The 12,500-nt window shown below is 39.0% G+C and overlaps 1 protein-coding gene and 1 long non-coding RNA gene across 2 annotated transcripts in view; one reads left to right on the forward strand and one right to left on the reverse strand.

The window, feature by feature from the left end:
- Nucleotides 1–12,500, forward strand: part of LOC133635707 (uncharacterized) — a 209,509-nt gene that overhangs the window by 54,811 nt on the left and 142,198 nt on the right. The gene's annotated exons all lie outside the window — the stretch shown is intronic.
- irx1b (iroquois homeobox 1b) lies at nt 863–10,870 on the reverse strand. Its single transcript, XM_062030163.1, has 5 exons — nt 10,333–10,870; nt 9,933–10,178; nt 7,347–8,100; nt 7,215–7,275; nt 863–1,405 (listed from the first exon to the last, which is right to left on the reverse strand). The coding sequence occupies exons 1-5, from the start codon at nt 10,570–10,572 to the stop codon at nt 1,357–1,359; spliced, it is 1,350 nt and encodes a 449-aa protein (XP_061886147.1). The 5' UTR covers nt 10,573–10,870; the 3' UTR covers nt 863–1,356.

Below are 12,500 nucleotides of genomic sequence, written 5' to 3' on the forward strand. Positions count from 1 at the left end.
AAGCGCTATACGAGTATAACCCATTTACCATTTATATCAATAAGAAGACATAATTAACCTTTTTGAGTAGCTTAGCTTAGCTAACACTAACGTCCAACTAAATGCTACGTGTGCAACAGAGTAAAACATGCTTTGATTCTAACTTACCAGTGTGAAAATGCGGTGAACACACCAACATGTACCAGGTGATGGCGTTAAAAGTCATGTTTGATGGTCTATCCAGTCTCTTTATTAACTCACTAACCCGACTTCCTTCGCTGGCAACGGGACAAACCGAGTCCTTTGTTTACCTGCAGCGATCGCGACCTAGCTTGTGGCCGTCAATGATGTCGCACAAACAAAACTGAAGCGCACAGTCTTGTATTCAGCAAGACCCACAATGCATTGCGTTTCCTCGTCCTATATGGAATGATTGTTGTTGGTTTGTGTCCCTGGCTTTAAGGGGCCCCTGGTGGTGAGCCATGCATGATGCAAGCAGGAGGCACATGGCTTTTATGCTGCAGCTTTAAGACCCCCTACCTTTATATCATTCACTCCACACCCCGTTATTCTGGGCCCTTGAACGTCAAAGATGAGTTGGAGTGACACACGGCCCACCAGGCCTGCGGCCCCCCCCCCTGAGCTGCTTGGCCCCCCCTACTGCCCGCTGGCCTTTTCCTGCCTTCTGATCCATATTTCAGAGGTATGGCGGTGGTGACACTGAAGGGGGCATAATCCAACATTAAAGCCCAGGCGCAGGTCCATAAGGTCTTGGAAACCTTCTATTTCAATGTCTGCGGTGTTGATGCGGGGACTTCCAAGTCGCTGGCTTAAACCTTCGGATTTTAGAAAGAGTACGCTGTCAATCGGGTCAAAAACAAGTGCGGAGAGTCGAGGCGAGCAGAATATTACCAGGGCGATTGAAACCAGGCGAATACTGCAAACATATTTTATCAGAAATATTTGCACACAAAAAAGATCGTCCTGAGAACAAGCGTCCACTGCAGAGGACGTTTGTTCTCGAGAGGATATGCAAATTCCACCAAGGACTAAAATCCACAAGATGAATCCAGATGTCATCAAACAGTACAATAATGACAAATCTGCTCTTCTTTGGTATTTCCCCCGAGACAAGTACAGGCGTCTTCTCTTTTCCAATAATAAATGACTGTAATGACATTTATTTAGTTTCCCAAAAATATATTCTTCTTAAAGACAAATCCATATCCGGTATTTACACATTCCCCCCCCCAAAAAGAACCCGTACATAAAAGGGAGGACACATAACAAGTATAGCTAAACAGTACCACTGTATTACAGGTCCAAAATAGTCTTTTCTTCTGGGTTAAATAAAATGATTATTGTTGGTGAGTCCTCTCATAATGTTGTGGCGAGCGCCCGCTGTGCCCCGCTGCCGTGATGAGGTCTGGTGAGGACATGAAAAACACAATTAGAAACCTGCAAAACAATGCCATTTTATTTCAACGCTTCTTTGATTCCTGCAATTGTCTCACAGCTCTGTCATTGTCATGTAAATGCTGCGCTGTCAACTTTAAAAACGGGATTGTTAATTGTTCAAAGCCTAATTGTAATTTCCAAACTACCCCCCCCCCCCCCCCCCCATTCCTGCCATCAGCCTCTTTGACATGCGTCCACTGCATTCACTCAGGGGAGTGGCGTGGATGAAATGGCTGCAGATTATTGAAATGACCCGGCTGATGGGAGATAAAGCCTCCCTGCCTCCCTCCAGCCTGACCAGGCGTTAAAGTGCTGATGTCAGTGTTTACCTGCCGCCTCAGCCGGCATGTGCCATTAAATACTCTCAATCACAGAAATCACACTATTGAACGGTGATTAATCACAATTAATCGCAGTACTTGCGTCATTTTTAATTACCGTGAAAAAATACTACAACATTTGGACATAAACACAAATGTATTGTCCGAATGTGTTACTTGAATGCACCACATTATTTGTCACAAAACATGTTAACAGTTTAATCCAAAGTATTGTGATTAATTGAGTTGTGGTTAATCACGATTAATCATAGTACTTGCATGATTTAAATGAACTTAAAAAAACTATATTTTGACCCAAATTTAAAGTGTTACTTAAATACACAATATAATTTGTCGCCAAACATGCAAACAGTTGTGCCTAACTATTGTGATTAATTAAATTGTGATTAATCACAATTAATCTCAGTACTTGCATCGTTTGAATTACTGTAAAAAAAAAACTATTTGGACAGAAACACAAATGTATTGTCCGAATGTGTTACTTGAATGCACCACATTATTTGTCACAAAACATGTTAACAGTTTAATCCAAAGTATTGTGATTAATTGAGTTGTGGTTAATCACGATTAATCATAGTACTTGCATGATTTAAATGATCTTAAAAAAAAAATATTTTGACCCAAATTTAAAGTGTGTTACTTAAACACACTATTATTTGTCGCCAAACACGCAAACAGTTGTACCTAACTATTGTGATTAATTAAATTGTGATTAATCACAATTAATCTCAGTACTTGCATCGTTTGAATTACTGTGGAAACAACAATATTTTGACATAAACACAAATGTATTGTCCGAATGTGAAACGGTTACATTTTTTAAAAGTGTGTCACTTGAATGCACCACATTATTTGTCACAAAACATGTAAACAGTTTGAGCCAAAGTATTGTGATTAATTGAGTTGTGATCAATCACGATTAATCATAGTACTTGCATGATTTAAATGAATTTATAAAAACTATATTTTGACCCAAATTTAAAGTGTGTTACTTATATACACAATATTATTTGTCGCAAAACATGCAAACAGTTGTACCTAACTATTGTGATTAATTAAATTGTGATTAATCACAATTAATCTCAGTACTTGCATCGTTTGATTTACTGTTTCTGTCCAATATTTGGACAGAAACACAAATGTATTGTCCGATTGTGAAACGGTTAAATTTTTTAAAAGTGTGTCACTTGAATGCACCACATTTGTTGCAAAACATGTAAACAGTTTGATCCAAAGTATTGTGATTAATTGAGTTGTGATTAATCACGATTAATCATAGTACTCGCATGATTTAAATGAACTTAAAAAAACTATATTTTGAACCAAATATAAAGTGTGTTACTTAAATGCACAATATTATTTGTCGCAATATGTGCAAACAGTTGTATCTAAACTATTGTGATTAATTACATTGTGATTAATCTTACAGCTTGCATGATTTAAATTAACTTGAGAAAAACTATTTTGACAAATGCAATTTTGTTGTAAGTGTGTGTGTAACAAAAGGAGTGTCCACAGGGGGGACTAGGGGTCAAATGACCCTCTTGTGTGTTTTCTAGGTAAAAATGTCAATTGACCCTTCTCTGGGACTTCGCGTGTTAACTTAACTTAGGAATGTCTAACAGGAACATGTTTAAAGTGTGTTACTTGAACGCACCACATTATTTGTATCAAAACATTTAAACAGTTTAATCTAAAGTATTGTGATTAATTGAGTTGTGGTTAATCACGATTAATCATAGTACTTGCATGATTTAAATGATCTTAAAAAAACAATATTTTGACCCAAATGTAAAGTGTGTTACTTAAACACACAATATTATTTGTCGCCAAACATGCAAGCAGTTGTACCTAACTATTGTGATTAATTAAATTGTGATTAATCACAATTAATATCAGTACTTGCATCGTTTGAATTACTGTGGAAACAATATTTGGACAGAAACACAAATATATTGTCCGAATGTGTTACTTGAATGCACCACATTATTTGTCACAAAACATGTAAACAGTTTAATCTAAAGTATTGTGATTGAGTTGTGATTAATCACGATTAATCATAGTACTTGCATAATTTAAATGAATAAAAAAACAATATTTTGACCCAAATGTAAATGTATTGTCAGAATGTCAAAAGGGGCGTTTTTAAAGTGTGTTACTTAAATGCACAATATTATTTGTCGCAAAACCTGCAAACTGTTTTTTATTAACTATTGCGATTAATTAAATTGTGATTAATTGTACTACTTGCATTATTTAAATTAACTTAAAAAAAAAACAATATTTATGTCAGAATGTCAAACAGGAACATGTTTTAAGTGTTACCTGAATGCACCACATTTATTTGTTCAAGCTTGCGAACAGTTTTATCAAAAGTATTGTGATTATTTGAATTGTGATTAATCATGTTTAATGGTAATTCTTGCCCAGTTTAAACTAACTAAAAACAACAACAATATCTTTACATTAATACAATTTTATTGTCAGAATGTCAAACAGGAACGTTATTTAAAGTGTGTTACTTGAATGCACCATATTATTTGTTCGAAACTTGCAAACAGTTTCATCAAACGTGTTGTGATTATTTCAATTGTGATTAATCACGATTAATCATAGTACATGCATAATTTAAATCTACTTTAAAAAAAGTTTACACAAATGCAATTTTCTTGTCGAAATGTCAAACTGGAACTTTTTTTTTTAAAGTGTGTTATTTGAGTGCGTGACATGTATTTGTTCAAAACTTGCAAACAGTTGTATCAAAAGTATTGTGAGTATTTGAATTATGATTAATTTAATTTAAATGAACCCAAAAAATGACAATAATTTGAAAAAAAAATAATTTTATTGTCAGAATGTCAAACTGGAATGTTTTTGTTGTTACTTGAATGCACAATTGTGATTAATCACAATTAATCGTGGTACTTGTCTAATTTAAATTAACTTAAAAAAAATATATATTTTGACACAAATGCAATTTTATAGTAAAATGTCAATTAGTTGTAGTACATGCATAAATTAAATTAACAGACATACATTGAATTAACTTAAAACACATTTTCACACAAAGGAATATTTTTTGTCAGAATATCAAACAAACATTTTTTAAAGTATTATTTGACTGCACAAAATGTATTTGTTCAAAACATATGAACAGTCTTGTCAAAAGTATTGTGATGATTTGAATTGTGATTAATCGTAGTACTTGCGTAATTTAAATTATCTTAAAAATAACAATATTTTAAAAAAATTTAAATTTATTGTCAGAATGTCAAACAAGGACGTTTATTAAAGTGTTATTTGAATGCACAATGTTATTTGTTTAAACCATGCCAACAGTTTTATCAAAAGTATTGTGATTAATTGAACTGTGATTAATCACGATTAATCATAGTACTTGCATGAGTTAAATTACCGTTTAAAAACAACTATATTTTGACACTTAATTTTATTGTCAGAATGTCAAACAAGGACGTTTATTGAAGTGTTATTTGATGCACGACATGATTTGTTCAAAACATGCCAACAGTTTTATCAAATGTATTGTGATGATTTGAATTGTGATTAATCGCAATGAATCGTACTTGCATCATTTAAATTAACTTAAAAAACAACTATTTTAACACAAATGCAATTTTATTGTCGCAATGTCAAAGAGGAACATTTATTGAAGTGCACTTGAATGCATGACACGATTTGTTCAAAACTTGCTAACATTTTTATGATGATTATATTATTATTATTACAGTATTTTCAAGCGACATTTGCCACAGAGCACACAATCAATTGTCTATTAATTAATTCCCAGCCCCTTCCTGCTCTGTCACTGATTAGTATATAATGGTAAATATCCCTTCATGTGGCGCGTACGTTGGCGCTGGTCTTAAAAGATGAGTCCAAACCCCGGTCGGACTTAAACCAGAGAGTTTTGCACGCCGTAAAAAAATAAATAAATAAAAACAACTAGATTTTACAGTAAAAACAAGAAAAGTGGCAGCTCAGTTGCTAGAATTTCACTGTAAAATAAGTGATAGTGTGTTTCCATTTACAGTAATGCATTGTAATAACAACAACCGTACATTATATGGTGAACAACGACCAGGCTAGAATGTTACCGTAATTGTGCTACTAGTTTTTATTTTACAGTAATTCGCTGTAAAAACAACTGGGGGGAAGACTGGCAGCGTTCCAAGTTGAAAATAAAAATAAAGCAAGTAATTAAAAAAATTAGGAAATTGTAGGGACAGGAGAACAAAAAATTTAAAAAATGTGGCCCCCGAGTCAAGGGTTAGGGTTAACTAACCCTAACCCTTGTATCCCAGGGGTCCTCAAACTACAACCCGTGCGCCCCACCAGCGTCCCGAGATGAAAAGACAAATAAAGTGAGTAATTTAAAAAAAATGGAAATTGTAGGGACAAGATGACTAAAATAAGAAAAATAAAAAATGTGGCCCCTGCAGTTTTGGGATTCCTAATTTATCCAAACAAGTCCTGTTTTAATAGTTTCTCCACCTGTGTGTGTGTGTGTGTCATTCTGGTAATAAAGTAAATAAATAAAAACAAATAAAGTGAGTAATTACAAAAATGTGGAAATGGTAGGGACATGACAACAAAAAAAAATAAATAAAAAATGTGGTCCCAGAGTCAAGTTTCGGGACCCCTGATTTATCCAAACAAGTCCAGGCAGCGGACTGTGGTACTGCTTTTTTATTTTTTTTATTTTTTACTTGACAGTATTTGTAAAAAAACAAAATAAACAGCTTCAATTTTCCAGTAAAAGTTATTTCGACTGAGATGCCAGCTTTAGTTTTTCCTGTTAAATACAGATTTCATTTTACAGGACAAATTTGTGTTTGAATATTATATTGCATGATTTTTTGTGTGAAAAACATGCATGAAAATAAATTCAAGTTTGATTAAAAAAGTATAATAATTGTATTTTTTATAGGTGGTTGGGGCTCCAAATACAGTTCTGCTTAGGGCCCCAACTTAGGTATAGGTGCGGCCCTGACAAATATACTTGACTGTTGCTGCTGTGAAAGCGTGGAATTCTCTAAAGAAAGACTTACAAAGTTGCAGGAATATCGTTGAATTTAAAAAGAGTTCCAAAAAGAGACAACTGGAATTATATCAAACTGGTTTTGATTGGACGTGTCATTGTGGAAATGCTTCAAGGAAAATGAGAAAGTATGTTGGAGTTGGTGGAGGAAACACTGATAAAGTCATCTAAAAGCAGATAAATAAATATAAGAATATTCTTCTTCCATCTGCTCCTTTCTGATCATGGAAATGTATAAGAAACAATGAAAGTGTGAAGTGGCTTCATGAAAGGAATAAAAAGAAATGATGATGATGACTTTTACGCAACCATACTGCCTTTTCAAAACAAATATGATTCTTGCAATATTGGCGAGTTAGTGACAGGTGAGAGCTTACCTGTCGGTGATGATCTGGAATGGAGACTTGAGAGAATCCGCTCTGTGGTCGCTGTCTTCATCTGGAAAGAAAAGAGGTGGAATTGAAGTGTCGGCGCGAGTGTGCGGCGACGCGCGGTGCTCGCATACCGACCGTCTCGTTTTGGGCTAAAGCTTCCGGACGAGTCCCCGTCGCTGTCGTCCTCCGTCCCCGACGTGCCGGTGGCCCGCCCGGGTCGCGCGGCGCAGGAGGCGTGCGCGCCGCGGAAAGAAGGCACGACGTGTCCGCCCGGCGCGCCCCCGAGAAGCGACCTCATGTTCAAAAGCGAGTTGGCGTTGAGGAAGGCCGCGTTGGCCCAGTTGTGCAGTTTGCCGATCTGGCAGGTGTAAATCCCGTGGTGACCCGGGAGCAGCGCCGGGTGGTGCGCATGCGCGTGCGCGTGCAGGGCGGCTTTGTGCGCGCCGCTGTCCGGGGCCGCGGCGGTCTCCGCCAGGGACCAGATTTTGGGTTTGCTCTGCGGCGGTCTGCTCGGGGAGAGATCCGCGTCGAGTTTGACCACCGCAGGCTGGACTTTGCCGAGGGAAAGAGCCTCCACCCCGCGCAGGCCCTCCGCGGAAAGCGTCCTGGGGCTCCCCTCAGTCGAGGCCTCCCTGTCGGCCGCCTCCATCTCCATCTCCATCCCCGCCTTCCTGCAGCCTGCGCGCTCCTCCTCCGGCCGCTCGATGTCCACCGTTTCCAAGTCGATCTCCTCCTCCTCCTCCTCCTCGTCGTCGCTGCCGTTCTTGCCCTGCTCGTCCTCGTTGTCGCTGCTGAAGATGCGCCCGTCCCGGTCCTCCGCGCTGCGGCCCCACGTCACCTTGTTCTCCTTCTTCAGGCGCCGGCGCGCGTTGGCAAACCAGGTGGACACCTGGAGGAGGCCAAAAAAAAAAGAGGCGATTTAATATATGCTAATTCATTTTTAATTATCATCCAAATCGTCATTTGTATCCCAGGGGCCCTCAAACTGCGACCCGCGGGCCCCACCAGCGTCCCGAGTTAAAAAGACAAATAAAGGGAGTAAATAAAAAAATGTGGGAATTGTCGGGACAAGAGAACAAACATTAAAAAATGTGGCCCCCCGAGTCAAAAAGTTTTGGGACCTCCGATTTATCCAAACAAGTCGCAAACCAGGTGGACACCTGGAGGAGGCCAAAAAAAGAATGCCATTTAAAATATGCAATTTAATTTAGAATTATTATCGAAATCGTGATTTTTATCCCAGGGGCCCCAACAGCGTCCCGATTTGAAAAGAAAAAGTGCATTTAAATTGACAATTAATTTCCAGCCCCTTCCTGCTCTGTCACTGATAAATGTATCATGGTAAATATCCCTTCACGTGGTGCATAATGTTGGTGCTGGTCTTAAAAGATGGTAGCTGTGGGTTCAACACCCGGTCAGACCTAAACCAGAAAGTTTTGCACACTGTAAAAAAAAACAACTGTAGATTTTACAGTAAGAAAAAGAAAAATGGCAGCTCAGTCGCCAGAATTTTGCTGTAAAATAAGTGGTAGTGTTTTTTTCCATTTACAGTAATGCATTGTAATAACAACCGTACATTTACCAGGCTAGAATGTTACCGTAAATCTGGGACCATTTTTATTTTATTTTACAGTAATTCACTGTAAAAACAACCTGTTGAAAAGAAAAGAAAAAAAATAAAGCGAGTAATTAAAAAAATGAGGAAATTGTAGGGACAAGAGAACAAAATCAAATAAAAAATGTGGCCCCCGAGTCAAGGGTTAGGGTTAACTAACTAACTTTAAGGGTTAGGGTTAACTAACCCTAACTCTATCCCAGGGGTCCTCAAACTACCACCTGCGGGCCACACCAGCGTCCCGAGTTGAAAAGACAAATATAGTGAGTCATTTAAAAAAAAAAGGAAATTGTAGGGACAAGAGACAACAATTTAAAATGTGGCCCCTGCAGTTTTGAGACCCCTGATTTATCCAAACAAGTCCTGTTTGAACAGTTTCTCCACCTGTGTGAGTGTCATCCTGGTCATAAAGTAAATAGATAAATACAAATAAAGTGAGTAATTAAAAAAATTTGGAAATTGTAGGGTGAAGACGACAAAAATAAGAAAAATTCAAAATGTGGCCCCCAAGTCAAGTTTCGGGACCCCTGATTTATCCAAACAAGTCCTGTTTTAATGGTTTCTCCACCTGTGTGAGTGTCATCCTGGTCATAAAGTAAATAGATAAATACAAATAAAGTGAGTAATTAAAAAAAATGTGGAAATTGTAGTGACAAGACAACAAAAATAAAAAAATAAAAATGTGGTCCCCAAGTCAAGTTTCGGGACCCCTGATTTATCCAAACAAGTCCTGTTTTAATGGTTTCTCCACCTGTGTGAGTGTCATCCTGGTAATAAAATAAATAAATAAATACAAATAAAGTGAGTAATTAAAAAAAATTGGAAATTGTAGTGACAAGACAACAAAAATAAAAATGTGGTCCCCAAGTCAAGTTTCGGGACCCCTGATTTATCCAAACAAGTCCTGTTTTAATAGTTTCTCCACCTGTGTGAGTGTCATCCTGGTAATAAAATAAATACAAATAAAGTGAGTAATTAAAAGAATTTGGAAATTGTAGGGACAAGACAACTAAAATAAAAAAAATAAAAATGTGGCCCCCCGAGTCAAGGTTCGGGACCCCTGATTTATCCCAACAAGTCCTGTTTTAACACTCCCCCACCCCCACCTGTGTGAGTGTCATCCGGGTAATGATGGCCAGCATGATCTTCTCTCCCTTGGTGGGATACGGGTTCTTCTGGTGCTCCTGCAGCCAGGCCTTCAGGGTGCTGGTGGTCTCCCGGGTGGCCGTCTTGGCCCTCGACGGGTCCCCGTAGGGATACTGTCCGTATGGGTAGAAGGTCTGCGCGGCGTGCACAGCAGGCAGGGAGGCCGGGTGGGCACCGGGGCTGTCCTTCAGCTCGTACTGGGCGCCCTGGAAGGTGGACATGTTGGACAAAATGACAATTTAGTGCATATTTTATTGCGCTGCAGAACAAAAAAAGTTGCAAAACTTTCCTCTCAAAATGCAATAAATAAATGTTATTAACGCCGATATAAATGAAAGATAAAGCGCAAAGTTGACTTACCATCTGGGAGATGAGAGCGAGGTCTGGAGCTCCGCTATACGGCAAAAAGGCACTATAGTTGGGGGCCGCCCACGGGCTCCCGTACATCCCCAGCATGGAGCCCACAGCAGCGGCTGCGGCCGACGAACTCACCCCGCTCTCGGCGCTTGCTTCCCGGCTCGAGGCCGGCCGTTCCCCCGCGTAAATCTCGTGGGAGGAGGCACTGAGGAACTGGGGGTACCCCAGCTGAGGGAAAGCCATGTCCGATAAATCTCTCTCAAAAGTCGGCAAGAGGAGGCGGTGGTGGTGGCAAGAAAAAAAAAAAAAAAAAAAGAAGGAATTCCAAAATAGAGAAAAATGACAAATGTGTGCGGATCACCAGAATCTTTCTGAGCGGGAAGTCAAGCTGCTAACGATCCCGGAGTCAAAGCCCCACTTTGGCACGTCGAGGGCGGAGTGATGCGCGCGTTTGGCCGCAGGATCTTTCTGGAAGTGGAGCTGAGTGAGTGATTGGCAACTACTTAAAGCTGCAAGCTCCTCCTATGCCCAGGGCAGGCGATTAGTGCATTGGCTAGCGCGGGTCGTGTGTGCTGCGTGCGCGTGCGCGTGACGTGCTTTCCAACAGTCTACACGACATGAGGGGAGGAACCTGTGAAGTGTGTTACATTTGCACGCTGTCACACGCTGCTCGTGTAGCGCAGGTTCCCAGTCTGGACCCCCAATACTTTGGGTGTTGGCCCTCAATCACAGCTCAAAATAGGTCTCCCAGGGACCAAAATAAGGGATTCTTTTTTTCATCACACATATAAACAAGTATGAAATATTATAATTTGCATATTACTTACACATTCAAAGTCTCACAGACGTATGAGAAAGTATCCAGTAACAAACGTGTCCGCGTCATGCAATTTACTGCGTCATGAGTTTAAATTAAGGAGATGTGTAAAAATAAAGTATATATTTTTTCATCGCAAATCACACATGCCCGAACCTTGCAGGACTCAAACTCATGTCTCTTGTTACACAAGTGAGCATCACTAACCACTGGGAGTGGCCCGATCCGTGTTGATATCGGACCGATATCAGCGCAAAAAAACATGTATCGGTTTGTCTCTAAAATGTAGGATATGTGCCACTTAACATTTAAATGTGCTCCAGTTACTTTATTTCTTCTAATTTAGTCATTTACAAAAGGTAAACATGCTAGGCTACTAAGCCCTAGCAGCTACACAACAGCTAAGCACACTATAGCACACAAGCTACATATAGGTAATAATCATTGAACAATATTGTAGTGTCAAACAGCACATTTGTCAATATAAACAAGTATGAAATAATTATATTTGCATATTACTTAAAAATACAAAGTCTCCGAGACGTATGAGAAAGTATCCAGTAACAAACGTGTCCGCATCATGCAATTTACTCCGTCATGAGCTTAAATTAAGGAGATGTGTAAAAATAAACTTTTTTTTTTCCATCACAAATCACACATGCCCGAACCTTGCAGGACTCAAACTCACGTCTCTTGTTACACAGGTGAGCATCACTAACCACTAGGAGTGGCCCGATTCGTGTTGATATCGGACCGATATCAGCGCAAAAAAACATGTATCAATTTGTCTCTAAAATGTAGGATATGTGCCACTTAACATTTAAATGTGCTCCGGTTACTTTATTTCTTCTAATTTAGTCATTTACAAAAGGTAAACATGCTAGGCTATTAAGAGCTAGCAGCTACACAACAGCTAAGCACACTATAGCACACAAGCTACATATAGGTAATAATCATTGAACAATATTGCAGTGTCAAACAGCACATTTGTCAATATAAACAAGTATGAAATAATTATATTTGCATATTACTTACACATACAAAATCTCCAAGACGTATGAGAAAGTATCCAGTAACAAACGTGCCCGCATCATGCAATTTACTGCGTCATGAGCTTAAATTAAGGAGATGTGTAAAAATAAAGTTTTTTTTTTCCATCACAAATCACACATGCCCGAACCTTGCAGGACTCAAACTCATGTCTCTTGTTACACAAGTGAGCATCACTAACCACTGGGAGTGGCCCGATCCGTGTTGATATCGGACCGATATCAGCGCAAAAAAACGTGTATCAATTTGTCTCTAAAATGTAGGATATGTGCCACTTAACATTTAAATGTGCTCCGGTTACTTT

The sequence above is a fragment of the Entelurus aequoreus genome, linkage group LG20 (assembly GCF_033978785.1).
Source record: "Entelurus aequoreus isolate RoL-2023_Sb linkage group LG20, RoL_Eaeq_v1.1, whole genome shotgun sequence".
Classification (NCBI taxonomy): Eukaryota; Metazoa; Chordata; class Actinopteri; order Syngnathiformes; family Syngnathidae; genus Entelurus; species Entelurus aequoreus.

Excerpts from the sequence above, each read along its gene's own strand:
- irx1b (XM_062030163.1), bottom strand. The coding sequence starts at position 10,572 with ATGGCTTTCCCTCAGCTGGGGTACCCCCAGTTCCTCAGTGCCTCCTCC. Across the intron at positions 10,179-10,332 it reads TCGCTCTCATCTCCCAGATG|GGCGCCCAGTACGAGCTGAA; the intron begins GTAAGTCAACTT and ends TCCACCTTCCAG. Across the intron at positions 1,406-7,214 it reads TTCCAGATCATCACCGACAG|ACCTCATCACGGCAGCGGGG; the intron begins GTAAGCTCTCAC and ends TGTCCTCACCAG.